Consider the following 17,826-nt stretch of genomic DNA (forward strand, 5'->3'; position numbering starts at 1 on the left):
ATTGAATGTACACTTGCATTTAAAGACAATCCACTTATGAATAATTATTAATAGTGCTACTCAAGATAGGCTTGCAATGCTGAGCACACTGAGTGTTAGGTCCTTAGGGCAATGTAACTTCATTTTGAAAATTAGCACCTGCCCATCGGGCGTGACCTTCCTGTTAGGCCCACCCCCAAAGGCTTCCTAACTACCCAAATTACAGCAAAGGCTCCAAATAACAATCACAGGACCAGACAGATTATTTTTTAACTACTCCATTGTACATGACTATATAGTTAAGAAGTTTTTCCCAGCAGGCTCTGCCCCTTGCAGAAGGATAGCCTGGCAGATATTCTCTGTCAATCACCCTTTGCTTGAACTCAGAGCTGTGTCTCTCGTGGCTATTTGCACCAGCTACTCCAACACTGAGCTCTACTCCTCCCTAAAAAATTTAAAACACTCTATTAAACACCTCATAGATCTGGGGGAGATGGAAAGAAAATAATAAAACTGACAGAGGTATGGCATAGAGTGAACACAGTGAATAGAAGAAAATTTGCAATCTGAAAAAATCTACATACTACCAAAGTCAGACAAAAACATCCAAGGAGAGAAAACTATAGAACACTACTACTCAGGAACATAGATATAAAACTCCTTTGAAAAATACCAACAAAAAATCCAACAACATGCAAAGACTAATACACTGTAATCAAGTGGGATTTGTTGAACCCGTGACGCAAAGACAAGACTCCAATTTTAAACCAAATTAAAGTTAGTTTATATTGTGTACACAAGAGAGCTGGCCAGCGACTGTCTCACCCAAAAGCCAGGCTGAGAACAGCCCCAATCTAAGGGTAGAAGGTGTAAGGGACCGGTGAACGACGGAGGAAGAGACCACCAAGAGACTGACTCATGCAACAGCAAAAGGGGTTTATTGCAGATCCAGCGCGCGGGGGCTCCATGCTCACTCAAGAAGGGAGAGCGGCCAAGAGCCCCGAGCAGGGGTTAAGCAGTGCTTAAGTACACTTTTTGGGGAGGGCGGGGGCTTTGCATACATCAGAGCAAATCATCACGAGGCGTGGGAAAATTGAACAACTCTCAAACATGATTAGTCCATTCATTGGCGGGAACAGGTCGGGCAGGGGTGATAGGTCAGTCCTAAAGCGGGGTACACATTAAAACTGATTGGTTTAGGCCCTGAGGTGCCTACGTGCTGAGCTGCACTGGGCCCAAGTTGTTAAACAACTAAGTGGTCAGGGGGAATTCCTACACATATCTAATGGGCAGTCCCGGGAATTGTCTTAACAGCTACAGGAATTTCAGGTTCTGTGTGCACTTCAGAAACTTTACAATACCTGGTCCTTTACATTTTAACTCAGGCTTTGCAGCTTAGAAGCTTTACAATACCTGGTCCTTCACATTTTAACTTCAGTTTCTTTTACCCTTTCAAAGGCTTTTATAACAAAAATTTCCAAAGGCGAGTGTCTTAGGAAACTTACAGCTAACAGGTATTATTATTATTATTATTAATATGCCAATAATATTATGTATTACTGGCAAGCATAATACAAGGGCAAATAGCAGGTCACTAATCTATGTGGCTTAACACTTCAAAGTAGAGAGTAAATTGAGGTTCTAACATCGGAATTTACGAGGAGCCGCTGAGGTTTTAGGGAGGGTTGTTATCTGGTCAAGGAGAGACAGGCATAGGTGAGTTCAGAGCACAGGCAGAAATTCCAAACAAGTTTATGGTCAGACCAAAAGGAAATCTTAGTATTTTACAGTAAAACAGAAATGAACTTTTCATGACTCTGTGACGAGATGGCTCCCAATCTTAAGATGGAATTAGGCTGGGTTTGAGAAACTGATGTGACTCCATTTTCGAGAAACCAGCCTCTACCTCAGAGCAAAACCTGTCCAAGAGGGTGGGGGTGACCCTTGTCCTTAGAAAACCCACAGAACAGTTCCTAGGCACTTAGCCACCCCACTGAGTTGTTTGTAGATAACAGGAGAGATCTGTGATGCCAGGTGTCCCTGACTCAGTTATGCTAGTTCCTGGAAAGACGCATAACAACCCCCTAGCAACCACCAATCAGTATGAGACAGGGAAAATACCTGGAATGGCAGGTGACCCTCCCAGTAGTCTCAGAGATTGATAACATACTAGGAAAGAGATAGCGGCACATACACCCTTGCAACCCCTCCTGCCCCCACCTCTTGAACTCACCAATCGCCCCTAGCCAACTTGTTCCTACCAGTGAATGTGCTAATCAATGTTAAGAGTTGTTTGATTTTTCCTGGGGTATGAAATGATTTGCTGTGTGATGTTGTGTCGCATAGATTATCCCCCCAAACCTATAAATCCTCACTGAACGAAGGACCAGGACTCACTCCTTGGAACCTCTGCATCAGAAACAGTTGAGTCCAGGCTCGAGCTTGCAATAAAGACTCTTTTGTGCTTGCATTGGATTCAGCTCCTGGTGGTCTTTAGGGGTCCCCCAAATCCTGCATAACAGGTTCATTAGATTCACTCCGGGAAAGCAAAGTGGGCAATTATACAGAACCCAACCACTGTGCTGTGACATATTTACAAAATAAAGGGCAAAAGCCCCATATGATCCTCTTGATAGAAGCAGGAAATCATTTAGCAAAATCCAACATCTCTTCATGATAAGACACTAAACTAACTGGGAACAGAAGGGAATTTCCTCCCCCCACCCACAGTAGTGATGAAAGACCTCTCTAATATCCTGCGGAATGGGGAAAGGCTGAGCTTTCCCCCCTCAAGATCAGGAGCAAGGAAAGAATGACTGTTCTCGCCATTCCTCTTCAACATGGTACTGAGGCTCTAGCCAGGGAAGAACCCAGGCAAGAAAACAAAGGAAAAGCCATCTGTAATGCCAGATTTGTGGGACCCCAACAGACCTCCAGGAGCCGAATCTGATGCAAGCACACAAGAGTCTTTATTGCAAGCTCAAGCCTGGACTCACAACCGTTCCCGATGCAGTGGTCCCAGAGAGTGAGTCCTGGGCCTTTGTCCAGTGAGATTTTATAGATTTTTGGGGATACTCTATGAGTCACAACTGTTAGAGTCTGTAAACAAGTCAAGATGGCGCCTGGCATTTTGCAGAGGGAGTGGTTTGTGAAGTAACGCCAGCGAGCCATTAAGAGTGGAGATTCCTGATTGGTTGACTGCTGTATCTAGTTTTGTAAGGGTCCCTCGAACGGCGAACGTCGGAGGAAGAGACCACCAAGAGACTGGCTCATGCAATCAGCAAAAGAGGATTTATTGAGGAGGATCCAATCCAGCGTGCTGGGGCTCCAGGCTCACTCAAGAAGGGAGAGTGACCAAGAGCCCAGAGCAGAGGTTAAGCAGTGCTTAAGTAAACTTTTTGGGGAGGGCGGGGACTTTGCATACATCAGAACAAATCAGCATGAGGCGTGGGAAAATTGAACAACAACTCTTAGACATGATTAGTACATTCATTGGCGGGAACAGGTCGGGCGGGGGTGATTGGTCACTCCTAAGCGGGGTACACATTCAAACTGATTGGTTTGGGCCCTGAATGCTTACATGCCAGGCTACACAGGGTCTTAGGTTATTAAACAAGCAGAGGGTCAGGGGGAATATTTATTGGGCAGTTCCGGGTATTGTCCTAACAGCTACAGGAATTTCAGGTTTTTGGGTGTAGCAGAGGAACTTAGCAATACCTGGTCCTTTACATTCTAACTCAGGCTTTGCAGCTTAAAAACTTTACCCTTTCAGTTTATGTTAATTAAGATAAGCTGTGTGTAATGTATATATACCCCTCCAGTCCTACAATAAATGGCTCCCACTCCTGCTGTATCAATCTACACAAGTTCCTAGTCACACCCCCCCACACACACCCCCGTTATTTTGCTGCAGCCAGACTGCAGCACACAACATCACACAGCAAATCATTTCACACCGCAGGAAAGTCAAACAACTCTTAACATTGACTAGCACATTCACTATCGGGAACAAGTTGGCTAGGGGTGATTGGTTAGTTCAAGATGAAGATTCTTTTGAACTGATTGGTTTAATCCGTGAGGGGTGTACGTGCTAAACTACATGTTTTCCTAACATGTTATCAATCACCGAGACTACTGGGGAGGGGGGGTTATCTGGCATCCCAGGTATTTTCCCTGTCTCATGCTGATTGGTGGTTGCTAGAGGGTTGCTATGGGTCCTCACCTAGCCTAAGGGAGTCAGGGACACCTGGCGCTGCAGATCTCTCCTATTACTTACAGACAAACAACTCAGCAGGGTGGGTTTGTGCCTAGGAGTGCTCTGTGGATTTTTCCAAGGACAAGGATCATGCCCCCTCCATCTGGACAGGCCTTGAGATTGAAGCTGTTTTCAATAATGGAGTCACATCATTTTCTCACATGCAGACTGGAAAATAAAAGATAAAATTAAATATCACCCCCTGCCCATTAGCATGACTACGGTAAAATCAAAACAAAACAAATAAAAGAACAAACAAAAAAATGAAACCCAGAGAGTAACAAATACGGGTGAGGCAGGACAAGGAGAAAATGGAAGCCTGGTGCACTGTAGGTGGGAATGTAAAATGTCACTGAGGGGCTGTTATGCTTGAATTTGGGACCCCCAAAAGATCACCAAAGATCAAGATCAATGTAATCAGCAAAGAGGCGTTTATTGCGAGCTAGCTCCATCCTCCAAGTGCACACAGCAACTGGTGACATTGAGAGGCCTGGAGCAGGGTTTGCAGCAGTTTTAAACACTCTTTGGGGAAGGCAGGGACTCCACATACATCATAGCATCTCTTAGCAAATCATCACACACCTCGGGAAAATCATAAAACAACTCTAAAATGTGATTAGTACATTCCAAGTTGGGTATGGGTGATTGGTTAGAACAGAGGGGAATTCGTTTGAATTGATTGGTTTAAGCCTCTAGGGGTGTACATGCTGAACTACATGGTTTCCCAACATGTTATTAGCCACCATAAACTACTGGGGGGTCACCTGGCATCTCAGGTATTTTCCCTGTCTCATGCTGATAGGTGGTTGCTAGGGGGTTGCTATGGGTCCCCACCTAGCCTGAGTCAGGGACACCTGGCGCTGCAGATCTCTCCTGTTATTTGTCGATAAACAACTCAGCAGGGTGGGTATGTGCCTAGGAGTGCTCTGTGGGTTTTTTCCAAGGACAAGGTTCATGCCCCCTTCCTTGGACAGACTTTGCTCTGAGGTAGAGGCTGGTTTCTCAAGGCAGAGAGAGGAGAGTGCAGGCATATGGGGGCGAGATGGCAGTTAGGAGGTGGGGCAGGGCCAGAACAAAGGAGCCTGGAGAGGGCCTTCCAATGAGGTCAACTTTCTGCTTGATGAAAGCAGTGGGGGATCCAACAGAAAAACTGACAGAAACGTGTGGACAGAGGAGGCACCTGTCAGTAATAGTGACGAGAGCGTGGAGGGTGGGGGGTGTGACAAGGAAAGGAGGGAATTCCAGAGATCATAAAAAGAACAGGCCAAAACTCTGCATGGACTCCCAGCCCTGGGGCCTTTTCTCTGTAGAGGAGCCTGTCTCTGTGGCTTTGGCAATAAACCTGCTGCTTGCTTGCTCTCTCTGTGTCCTGCTCTTCAATTCTTTGCTGAAGAGAGACAACAAACCCAGCACCCCTAGGCGGTCACAGTACAACTGTTATAGAAAACAGGATAGAGGTTCTTCTCTCAAAAAATTAACAACAGAAGTACCAGAATCTCCCTTCTGGGCATTTATCCAAAAGAACTGAAAGCCCAAACTTGCAGAGACATTCGCTCTCCCACGTCCACTGAAGCATTCGTTACCTATAATGATCAATGATAAGGAAACTACCTAAATGTCCACTGAATGAATGAAGAGTGGGATATTATTTGCCTTAGAAAATAGGGTGATCCTGTGCCACACAACACGGAGGAAGCTGGAGGGCAACATGCTCAGGGAAATAAGCCTTGACGTAGGGCAAATACTTGCAGGATCCTATTCAGATGAGGTAGCTAAAGTCCTCCAACTCAGGGAAGCAGAAAATGAAGTGGTGGTTGCCCGGGGCAAGGGTGGGGAAATAGGGTGTTCCCTTCCAAAGGCCTAGAGTTTTAGCCATGCAATTTTAAAAAGTTCTCAAAATCTTTTTTTTTTTAAATCACAATAAAAAAGGATAAAATACTTAGGAATCATGTTAATAAAAGAACTGCAAACCCTAAGCCCCCAAACCTGCAACACCTGCTTGAAAGAAATTAAAGAAAATGTAAATAAATGTTCATGTCCAGTACTGGAAAGTATGAAGTACTTAAAGGATTTCAACCAAACAGTAAACCTCGACTTTGGGGGAAGAACAAGAGTGGCAGAACAGACGATTGCCAGGCAGATGCCCACCTACCTACTGTGGCTCAGGTTCCCTCCAGGAGGGTCTGCCTGGGACCCAGCTCTCTGTGCTCTCATCAGATGACCCCTTTCTGCAGACCCTTCTTGCACCTGTGCACACAGCTGCAACTTCTTCTCTTGCTTGAAGTCACCATCTCCACACTAGACCTCGGTCAGGCCCCTTATTTATTTATATTTTAGACTCCTGAATGTAATTATTTTGGTCTCGACCTGAGTTCTAGAACCATCATATTCAACCAAAGGCCGATTGACACTTCCAAATGGAGGGGTTCTGGGAATCTCAAATGCAGCCTGAGAACTCCTGATTTCTCCCTGCCCAAACGGACCCCTCCCCATGGCTCACCCAGCAGTTCCAACCAAAGCCCTAAGGTCATTCTTATTGTGGAAAACAGCTTCCAAGTTCATGGACAGTTCATTTCTTAGGGCCACTTATCCTCCTTGCAAAACAGCACTGCTTCCAGTGAAAAGAAATCCTTCTGCTGTATTTCCGTTTTCTAAATGACACACTATGCCGGCCTAGGCCTTGCCAATCTCTCTTCTGGATTCATGAATCTGCCCTCATTTTCAAGGCTCATCTTAAAGGCCACCTGCACAGGCAAGCAGTTCTCAGCCAGACAGCCCAGCCCAGCCCCAAGCCACCGGTTCTGTTTTCTTCTGGGATTCTGCAGGCTCTAAGCTTCTCCTTTATTGTCTCCCAGAATAACATGGGCATGTCGACAGGGCCTCTGCTCTGCTCACTGCTGTGTCCCCAGGGCCCAGCACAGCTCCTGGAGGTGGTGAATATCTATCTGGTCAACAATCTTGCAAGGACTGCTCCTAACTAAAGACTTCTGACTAAAAGGAGGCATCCAGCTGGTCTCTCCTCCTGCTCTATTGAGAAACTGATGTGACTCCATTTTTGAGAAACCAGCCTCTACCTCAGAGCAAAGCCTGTCCAAGGAGGGGGGCGTGACCCTTGTCCTTGGAAAGACCCACAGAGCACTCCTAGGCACATACTCACTCTGCTGAGTTGTTTGCAATTAACAGGAGAGATCTGCAGCTCCCGGTGTCTTTGACTCAGTTAGGCTAGGTGAGGACCCATAGCAACCGCCTAGCAACCACCAATCAGCATGAGACAGGGAAAATACCTGGGATGCCAGACAACCCCCCCCAACACCCCACAGTAGTTTATGGTGGTTGATAACATGTTGGGAAACCATGTAGTTTAGCACATACACCCCTCGTGGCCTAAAACAATCAGTTCAAAGGAATCCCCCTCTTGTACTAACCAATCACCCCTACCCAACTTGTTCCACCAGTGAATGTGCTTAATCAATGTTAAGAGTTGTTGTTTGGCTTTCCCAGTGTGAAATGATTTGCTGTGATGTTGTGACACATAGAGTATCTCCAAAAACCTATAAAAATCCTCACTGAACAAAGGACCAGGGTTCACTCCCTGGGACTGCTGCGTCGGGAACGTTTGTGAGTCCAGGCTCGAGCTTGCAATAAAGACTCTTGTGTGATTGCATCGGATTCGGCTCCTGAAGGTCTATTGGCATCCCTCGAATCTGGCATTACACTATCTCCACAGAGAGGTGTCTACAGTCACTGTTCCCACAGACCAAACCTGCTTGCCAGGCCCTGTGCAAGGCACTGGGTTACAATGACAAGCAATACAAGCTGTAGTGTGCGATGCCAATGCTTATCTGCCTAGTACCAGGTCAGGACCTGGGACAAGAGCAAGCTGGGAGAACACGCATGTTTCCGACACGGTTCTCTTAGTAGATGCTGGGAGCCTTTTCCTTACAGCACCCTGCTGAGCCCTCAGAGCAGCCTCTAGGTGTCACCTCCTCTACCCCATTTGTGTGACAAGGACCCAGGACTCCCCAGTTCCCTCACAGATCCTTTCTTTAGAAGACATCCTCTTACAAAGAGCAGGAGGGCAGCGGATCTTGGGAATCAGGGTGGGATAGGCTGTGACTGCCGTCATGGAGGTGGGGAAGGAAGTCTAGTTGGGCATGAGTGCTAGGGGACAGTTTCAGGCAGGGGGGACTCCTGCTGGGAAGGAGAAAAGGACAGAACTTGGTCCATGGGCAAGGAGAAGAAAGAGTGGGCATTCTTCTTGGGTAACTGCCTGTTCCCCCTTCTCCCCACTAGCCCCAGGTGGAGGACAGAAGCTGACACAGCACAAGTTTGATGAATTTTCTTACATTTAATCAGGCAATGTTACAAAGTGTTCATGCCACACGAAACCTCATGATACCCGGTGTGAGGGCACCTGTCAGGGGGTAAACACAATCTCTCTCCCTTCTGGAGGTGGGCAACCTGAGAGCCAAGGCAGTGCCCACTCACCTGGCCTCCTGCTACCTGGTGGGCGGCAGTCACTGGCCAGCAGGATTCCAAGTCCTGGACATAGACATGGCTCCCCTCAGGCTTTCCCTTGAACTGCACCTGAACCTCGCGGGTGGGTGGGGTTTTGCAGCTACAGCACCCCATGGCTGGCCCAGGTCTCCAAGGCCACTGCTCAGGCAAGTAGATCTTGTTCTCAAGAGGCTCAGGAAGCCAGGGGAACAGAAGAAAAAACACCCCTGAGTGTCCACACACTAATTGCTGTGAGGGACACAGGGGGGGAGAGAGGCTAAAAATCATGTCAGCTGAGAAAACCAGAGACACAGGTGCCGATGGACACCTGGAGGAAGCAACAGGGACCCAGGGCTCCCTGGCACCACCCACAGGGATCCCGGAGTCCTGAGGGCTGAGGGCTGAGGGAGCCAAGGGGGCTGCAGGCAGGTCCAGCAGCCTGGGTGGGCTCGTCCTCAGCCATCTGCTTCCTCCTGGACCACAGCGCGTGGCAACGAACACACGGACTAGCAAACGAGGTGAACACAAGTACAGAGAGCCCCCACTGGAGGCCTGGGGCCAGTGGAGGCAGGAACCGCAGGACCTGGGAAGGGAGAGATGAGCTCAGCGCCAGGAGGGCAGACCGCAGGACGGAGGTTGTGGGGGGGTGGGGGTGGCGTGGCCGGGACTGCGTGGGCTGCTGTGGCCCCTAGAGGCTCAGGCTGGCATCGGCACCAGGCAGAGCATGAACACAGAACACAGAACATAGATTTGAAACCTGGCTCTGCCACCAGAAGTCACTGTAGTGCTTCAAACTGGTCGTGTAACCTCTGACGTCTAAAAGGCCCAGCTCGGCTGATGGGACCATCAAGTCACACAGGCCGTTTAATACAGTGATGTCTATAAAAGTGTCAGCTGTGACCTGTGCAGCCCTGTTCAGATGAGTGTGAAGCAAAAATTTACCAGATGGCTCTGACTCTCTAGGTGGCAAAGGAAAGCCTGGGGTGGGGGGTGGGGTTGGGCCTCCAGAAGCCTGGCCCAACCCTGGGACCCTCTGGGCAATAGGTGGGGAGGGGTCCACTAAGCCCTCAAGGATGCTCACCATGTCATTCAGGGGCCGGCAGCTGTTCCAGGAGCATGTCCTCTACCCTGTTGTACTGAGGGTGGGGACGCAGGAAAGGAGAGAGACAAAGAGTGATCAGACCAGTGCCCTGCCAACTCTCCCTCCATCCTGCCTAGGCTTTCTAGTGGCCTGAGCAGCAGATGGGACCTGGGTGGCCCAGGTCTTCCCCTTCAGGCTTGGCCTGTGACTGTTGGCCAAAGAGCGTCTCCCTGGGGACCTGAGAGGACAACCAGTCTTCCAGTTGTAACTACTTTCTGATCCAGCCCGTTGCCACCCACAGTTGTTAATCCCCTCCATTATTTTAACTTTGGTGCTTGGACAGGGAACACAGAACACAGAGGCCAACATGGGGTGGGAGCAGGGCCGCCCAAGATCCCCCACTCTGTCCCCGGGGGAGACCTGTGCTTGCCTCGATGTGGTACACTATGCGCCAGAGGCTGGAGTCTGAGCCTCGGTATCTTCTTTCAGGGTATAGCTGATACAACACAGGCAGGAGGCTCGGAGTCATCTCACTGGGACTCAGAGGGCTTTCCAAGGGGTAGTCTTCCTGGCGCATGAGCACCTGGAGGCTACCCTCCATCTGCAGAGGAAAAAGTAGGGAACACTTTCAGGTCCTGCTCACCAGCTCCTCCAGGACACCCAGCAGCCCTGGCCTGGACTTACAGGGGCCCAGCATTAGAGGCTGGCGGTCACTGCTCCCAACACTCAGCTCCGGCCACATATGCTCTTCTCAGGGACTCTGGTGGCCAGCAGTCTAGCCAGCCAGGCAGGCCGTAAAAGCACACTTTTTCCTGCCAAGCTGCCAGTGGCTAGGCTAGACCCGGGGCCCTTCTGCCTGGAGCCCTTTCAGCCATCATGGGATTTTTTTTTCCTTTCATTTTAAACATTTTGTCCAAGCTCCTCTTCTAAACACAGTATCTCAGCTCCCCAGTCTGGTGACAGACCAACCTCACTCCCTACCTACCACTGTTTCCTGCCTGGACTGTGGTGACAACTTCCTGATTTGCGGTGGCCTGTGCCCACTCTCTGCCCAGCACCTCCCAGCACAGGCAGAACAATTCCGAAAGTCCCAAAGGCCCATGCAGCCAGGCCCCTGCTGCTCTGCCCTGTTAGCCACCTTCCACGTCACTCCGGCCACACAGGCTCCTGGCTTTTCTGGGACCTGCACCATTCTGCCTGCTTCTAGAAACCCTCTGCATCTACTGCCTTCCTTGCTTGGAACATTCTCCCCAAAGCTACACGGGACTTGCACCCTTCTTTTAGGGGTCTCTACTCAAATGCATGTCTGTTAAAATATAACAAAGCAATGTGACAGAGTGGAGACGAAACCCGCTGGTTTTATCAATAACTGCACATCAGCTTCATTCACCAACTCAAGGACAAAAATATCCACAAAGCCCAACCCTAGGGACTCTCAGCCTCTAGGCCCATTTTTCTCCTGCACAACTTAGTACCAGCTTTATTATTTTGATACAGTGGGTTTCTGTCACCTTTACTGCAAATCCTCAAGCCCAGAACTGGTACTTGGCATATTATCTAGGCACTCACATTTGTTCAGCCAGTATTTCTCCACAGTGAAAATAGTTCTATAAAATTGTTACAAATAAGTCAAAAAAAAAAAATATTTGGATCACAGTGCAAGGTGTCGGTGCCCTGAAAATCACCATTCTTGTGTTTATAGTCTTTTATATCCTTTAACTATTTTCACTTTGTATTATTCCTCCTTTTTATTAAGAAAATCCTTCCATATTACAGATACTGGTTCTTGGATTTACGCAAGTCAGATCCTGCCCCAATGTGTGAGGATGTGTTATTTTTCAGGTAGCATTTATCGTGATTGTGAAAAACTGTCTGGTTTGTGGTTTTGGTGAGAAGATGTTCCCCAACTAGAGATTAAAAAAAGATATTTGCCTAAATTATTTTTCAAATACTTGACTTAAAACAAAGAAAATATTTGATTTTGGAAAAGGTCTATATATGTATATTTAGAAATTTTTGGGGGGGTTGGGGGGTGGTACCAGGATTAAATTCAGGGGCACTCCACCACTGAGCCACATCCCCAGTTCCATTTTGTATTTTATTTAAAGACAGGGTCTCACTGAGTTGCTTAGCGCCTTGGTTTTGCTGAGGCTGGCTTTGAACTCTTGATGCTCCTGCCTCAGCCTCTGGAGCAACTGGGCCTGGCTATACTTAGAAATTTTAAAGAACAATAAAATTGCAAATTTAGGTGGTAGTAAAGAGCCTGTTGCAACCTTATCTTACCTGCTAGCAGCACTACCTTGGACAGGTTTACATGTTTAAGCCTCAGATTCTCATTAGCAAATTAGAGACATAGTTAACCCTCAATAGCCTTTTCCTGTATACTATATTACATGCATGTTCTAAGGTTTATGTATGGAGTTGCTAACAATTTTTGCTTCTATTTCTTTGAGCAAATCCAACCTCTGATGGATAGTACCTTTTTTTTTTTTTAAATAAAAGAGTTATATTTCTTACAAAGACCTGTTAACACTAAAGAGTAATCTTAAGGGCTCACACATAAAACAAAGTCAAAGTTTGATACTGCTGTTGCCTGCTAAGTTTATCTGTTCCAAAGCTTCCAGGGGGTACAAAACCCTGCAGTTCAGGGCACAGCTTCTCACACTAGTTTATAGCTATCTACTGAATGTGCTTTTTAAAATACAGATTTCTGGGGCCCACCTAAGCAGACTCTGGTAAGTGACCCATGCACTAATCACTTCCTTTAAAGATATTCCCATTTTATATAAACTAGGACCTTGAAGCCCTGAAGAGTCCTCTTTTGCTCAACATCATGCATGCTCCGAGACAATAGGTCCCCATCCTTGGCCAACATGCCCTAGCAGTTTTCCCAGCCTCCTGGAAGCACTCTTTTCCATCCTACAGAGCCCAGTTCTAAAAAGTTTCAGCTGGGGCCGCCCTGGACCGACCAGCCTTCTAAGTCTTCCGGCGGGGCCTTCACCATGCGGGACAGGAGAGGCTCCTCTGGGCCCGAGGAACTCGAGGGCTGGGCCCGAGGCTCACTTGCAGGCAGGGCCCGCCCAGGGCTCACGAGGCTGTACCTTGATGATGATGGGCAACCAGGTTCGGTAGGTCTCGTCCACATACAAGAGCATGTTCCACCTCCACAGGCGGTCGGGGTCCGGGGGGTAATCCGGCTCGAATAGGAACCCTTCCATGACACCTTTTCTGGCCCTGCAAGAGACGGGAGCGGAGCCAGGTGCCGCTGCCCGATAACGCGGGGCTGCGGGACTGCTGGGCTTTATAGTCTCCAGCGCGGGCGCCCCCTGGCTGCGGGGCGGGAGGAGGCGGGGCTCGGGCTCGAGGCGGGTGGGCGGGGATAGGGCGGGGCGCGAAGCCTTGCTCTCTGCAATCCTGGTGGCATCTAGGAGTGCAGGCCCGGTCCCATCAGGCCCCGGGGCTTCCCCAAGGCTCCCACCCGGCCTTGCCCTCTGGGCACTACCCACTGCTGGGGCCCTGGGGCTTTGGCTCGGAACTCAACTGTGCACTGGGAAAGCAATCCAGAGCCTGGGGGCTCCCTCCACATTTGGGGGTTTAGAAGAAACCCACAGGAGCCTGAACCAGGCCTGGGTTTTCCCAGGTTCACTAAATCACCTTCAGCCTGAGCTTTTGTGTGGCACAATCAGTTTCCTTGGCAAACTGCAACTCCGGAAGTACACCCCGCCCTAAGACATGCCTTTTCTATGGCTTTGAGGATGCTGTGGTCATCTATTAGCTATTGCAAAACTTGGTGTGGCGGACTGGGGGGGGGGGTTCCCTTTATGCTTTGAGTTCATTAGTGAACGCATCATTTAAGATGAATACTTAAAAAAAGAAACCCCTGTCTCCACCCCAAGATCAATGGATTTGAAAAGTCCCTAGGTTATATGATTCAAACCATCTCTTTGTAAATTACAACAAATAAGGAAAACAATTTCACTTTATTTTGCAGTAACACATGCCCATTAAGACAATTAAGTAAGTAAAGCATAATGAAAAACATGTAAGATCGGCTCCAGGCTTGTTGCTCAAACATCACTGCTGGTAGCAGTTTGGTGCCTCATCTTCTAGCTCTTTGCTCTCTGAAGAGGTACTGAGAAAACTATTAGTGATCTTTGAAATGCCACTCAAGTGAAAATAAGTGATCAGGAAGGGGCATGTGCTCCACCTGGCAGGTGAGTTTCTGCTTCTGCGCTTATCCAGACAGCCCAGTTCCCAGGGTTGGCAGAAGCTGAGGTAGCTCAAGGTCAGAGAGGTATACTTAGATTAACCAGGAGCGCAAGTAGAAGACAACAGCAAAGCCAAGCTTGGAGGCCGAGCAGCTGTGAGCCCAGCAACCATCTTTGCTCGTGCAGCTCTAAGTGATGTGAGTATATAATGTTCAGACTTGAGGTTTTCAGGCCGATTTCCCTGTGGATGGCTTTTTGACTCCAGTCCCACATAGCCACACAACGAGATGAAAACCTCAGGAATAAGCTCTGTCAGGGAAGTCTGAGCCAAGTCCAAAGCTTTGAAGTCAGAAATGTTAAATCCAGTTTAAAGGCCTCCGGGATGGCCTTTTGTGGCATGGAAAGGGGGTCCCCTAGGAACCAGGGTAGCCACTGATCCAGCCACAGCCACGGCCCCAGGACTCAGAATGCTACTGAATTTGTCCATTTTGTTCATACCCACTCTGCTTTTCTAAGAGGCCATAAAGAAATGAATAATGGGCCAAGAATCAGATCCACTTGGTTGGGTGAGTTTCTGAATGTTCTGGGAAAATGACTCCTTTTTTCCCCCCACTTTGAAAAAGAATATTTCTTTAATTTTGCACAAGGGCTTCTTAATATGGAGCAAGAGTATGTACCATTCTCGTGTGGGATTTAGAAACTTACTTGAGAAAGGGTTCCAAACAATGAAATGAAATAAGGATGATTGAGGCCTTTTGGGCAGCTGCTGTGGGGGCCTTGGCCCTTCTTCATGGAAATTCTACCAGAGGAAACAACTGCTTTGGTGTGGCCTAGTAGACAGGGAGCTTTCCAGCATGGTATCTGCCTGTCTTAGAGCTCCAATGTCAGTCTTTTGAACTTTCTGTTCCCTTCTGACTCTTTCCTTATTAGTCTGAGGGTCCCCTGAGAATATGGAAGTAGATGTTTAAACGAATTATTTTCCCTAGCTAAAGCTCTCAGTCCTGCCTTAGGCCGCCTAGTTTTGACTTGACCACTATCGCCTGTCAGCTTGGAAGATCCTTTGCCAGCTCGGCCTCAGTGCCCCACTTTTGAAATGAATGGGCCAGGTTCTGTGTGTCCATTTCTGTCTCAGTAGTCTCTGATCTTTCAACAGAGTGGCTCAGGGAGGAGGGATTCGATAAAACGTGGAAGCTTGTGAAGTTAGTTCAGGAAAGACTATACAGGACTGAGGGCTCTGGATATCAAGGACCCCTGCAAAATTCACTCTTCTGGAGTGAGAAAGCCATCCTTCTTGTTTGGGTTCCCAAGAAGGGGGTGAAGTATGAGTCACCGTCAGCAGGCTGATCTACAGCCTGGGCATACCAAGTGTGGACCCTGGAGCTTCTACAGCATCACCTGGAGCTCATGAGGACTGCAGAATCCCAGCCTCCCCAGGCCTCCTGAATTGGAATCTGCATCATAACAGGACCACCAGGTGATCTGTGGGCCTACAAGGGCGGGGCAGGGGGAGGAGATGGCTCATCCTCTAATGCTGGCTTGTTCTCTGGAGGACACAAGATGAAGATATGTGTTTCTGTATCATTTAGCTCTAGGCTATTCGTTTTCTGTTAAAATCACATCTAATGTACAGCTTTTCCTCTTAGAAGAAAATCCTAGTAACCAAAGTCGACCCAGCTAATTATTGTCAGTGATTGCAACAAATTGTGAAGACCGTGCTTAGAAGGCCTTCAGTGCCCAGGCCTCTGGCTCCTGCTCTGACTGGCCCTATACCACTAAGAATCACCTGGGAAGCTTGCATAAAATGCCTAAACCTGGAACCAGCCCGACCCAGGTAGTTCAGAATCTCTGAAACAGGCTTGTGTATTCTTCTTATTTTTTTAATGACCCTTTGAGTGATTTCACATGCAGCCAGGGGTGAGGACCACTTAGATTTGAGATGCTGGTTTTGAGGTATGAACAGATTTATAAAACTAACCATGAAAATTTCAAAGCTCTTCTTTCTACCACCAATTCTCATTGGATCCCTCATCCCAACCCCATATTTTACTTTTTCCCCTTTGACCTACTTTAAATCTGCTGCTTCCAATCTTTTGTGGGCAAGGAGCCAGAACACTGACTTTATTGGCATTGTGAGCATCTGAGGCCTTGCCACTGGGCACGTCTTAGAAGCCCTGAAGGGTCCATGTCAAGCTTCCATGCTCCAGCCTGGAGTGGGATTTTGGTTATTCCTAGATCTGGGCCATATTTCAGTTAATTAAAACTGTAGATGAAGTGAGGGTAAAACGATGCTATTACCTTTACTCATAAGGGATGAAATTGTATCTCTAGATTAACGGAGAATCTGGGACAAGGATATTTAAAGCAGAACTTGGGGACTGGTCCTAGTACTACCACTGCTTAGCTACCATCTCTCTCTTTAAACTTAGTAAGAGTTTTCTTTAAGTTCTAAGTGCTTCTCCAACTTTCAGGTGCACAAGAGGATCTTGTTGAAATGCAGAGTCTGAGTTGGTAGGGTTGGGGCAGTCCCTGAGATTCTGCATTTTTCAAACATTTCTAGGTGAGGCTAATTCTGATGTTCTATGAACCACCACTGTGTGGCAAGGCCCTAACTCCACCCTGTCCCCATGCACAAAACACAAATGCAAACTGGCAACACAACCCATCACCCTTGCTCACGCATGCCCAGTAGTGGACGCTGAGAAGCTGTTGAGTGAGCACTGAATTTGTGTCATTCATTTCTTGACCCTGAGATTATTGCACATTTTGGAAATTTCCTACAGTATTTTTGATGTTTCATATCTACTTATTTTTTTTCTTCTAGTTCCACTCTTAATCTTTCTTTAAATTTAACTTGGTTACAGTAATTTTCCCTCAGAAACATATTTCATATACTGCATCTTTTTATTCCTCCTCGAAAACTGGCTCACAATCTTCATGTTTCTAGATAAACTGATATAATATCTTGACTATGGATTTCATTCAAATTTTACACTGAAAATGTCCTTTGTACAATTTGCAAAGTATCTCATGACCTAACTTTTAATATTAGGGATTTTTATATGGAATTCTAGTTGATTAACATGTGTGGGGCTTGTTTTATGTGGGCAGTGTAGACTTATGCTCCATAGGTCTGGGTTGGATAGGAACAAGCTTGTTTATTTTTCCAACTGTTTAGCCAGTCTCCCAAACACTGCTGAATAATGTATCCTATTATATACGATTGCTGAACAATCTGTCCTTCTACACAAGATTTCAAAGATTATTCTACACAGACAGAGAAATTAATCTTAAGTAGGTTCCACCACTATTGGATACATAGTTCCTGTGTTGAAACGGGGCTGTTTCTGGGCTCTGTTCTCTTTCTTCTGTCCTCATCATAAAAAACCACACTTCCAGGGGCTGGGGATGCGGCTCAAGCGGTAGCGTGCTCGCCTGGCATGCGTGCAGACTGGGTTCTATCCTCAGCACCGCATACAAATAAAACTAAAAATAAATATTAAAATTCTCCGAAAACTAAAAATAAATATTAAAATTCTCTCTCTCTCTTTCTCTCTCTCTCTCTCTCTCAAAAAAACCAAAACACTTCCAGAGAAATTATTATGAATTTGGAATACCTCGTGGGTAGTTCCTACCGCCTTTTCAGTCTTTTTCAAAATCGTTTAGCTATTGGTGAACTTTTGCATTTCTGTATGTCTTCTCAAGACTTTTTTTTTTTTTTTGCATTTCACTGAATTTATACATTGGGGAATTTTTTTTTCTTTAATTGAACTTTATAATATCCTCCATGGAAGTGCTGCATATGTTTG

General features: G+C 47.2%; 1 protein-coding gene across 1 annotated transcript; it reads right to left on the reverse strand.

Moving 5' to 3' along the window:
• Positions 1 to 8,577: 8,577 nt before the first annotated feature.
• Tcl1a (TCL1 family AKT coactivator A) lies at positions 8,578 to 13,112 on the reverse strand. Its single transcript, XM_078049005.1, has 4 exons — positions 12,914 to 13,112; positions 10,243 to 10,413; positions 9,813 to 9,867; positions 8,578 to 9,314 (listed from the first exon to the last, which is right to left on the reverse strand). Exons 1-3 carry the CDS (start codon positions 13,028 to 13,030, stop codon positions 9,817 to 9,819), a joined length of 339 nt encoding a protein of 112 aa, XP_077905131.1. The 5' UTR covers positions 13,031 to 13,112; the 3' UTR covers positions 8,578 to 9,314; positions 9,813 to 9,816.
• Positions 13,113 to 17,826: the final 4,714 nt, after the last annotated feature.

Source organism: Ictidomys tridecemlineatus, chromosome 5 (assembly GCF_052094955.1).
Source record: "Ictidomys tridecemlineatus isolate mIctTri1 chromosome 5, mIctTri1.hap1, whole genome shotgun sequence".
Classification (NCBI taxonomy): domain Eukaryota; kingdom Metazoa; phylum Chordata; class Mammalia; order Rodentia; family Sciuridae; genus Ictidomys; species Ictidomys tridecemlineatus.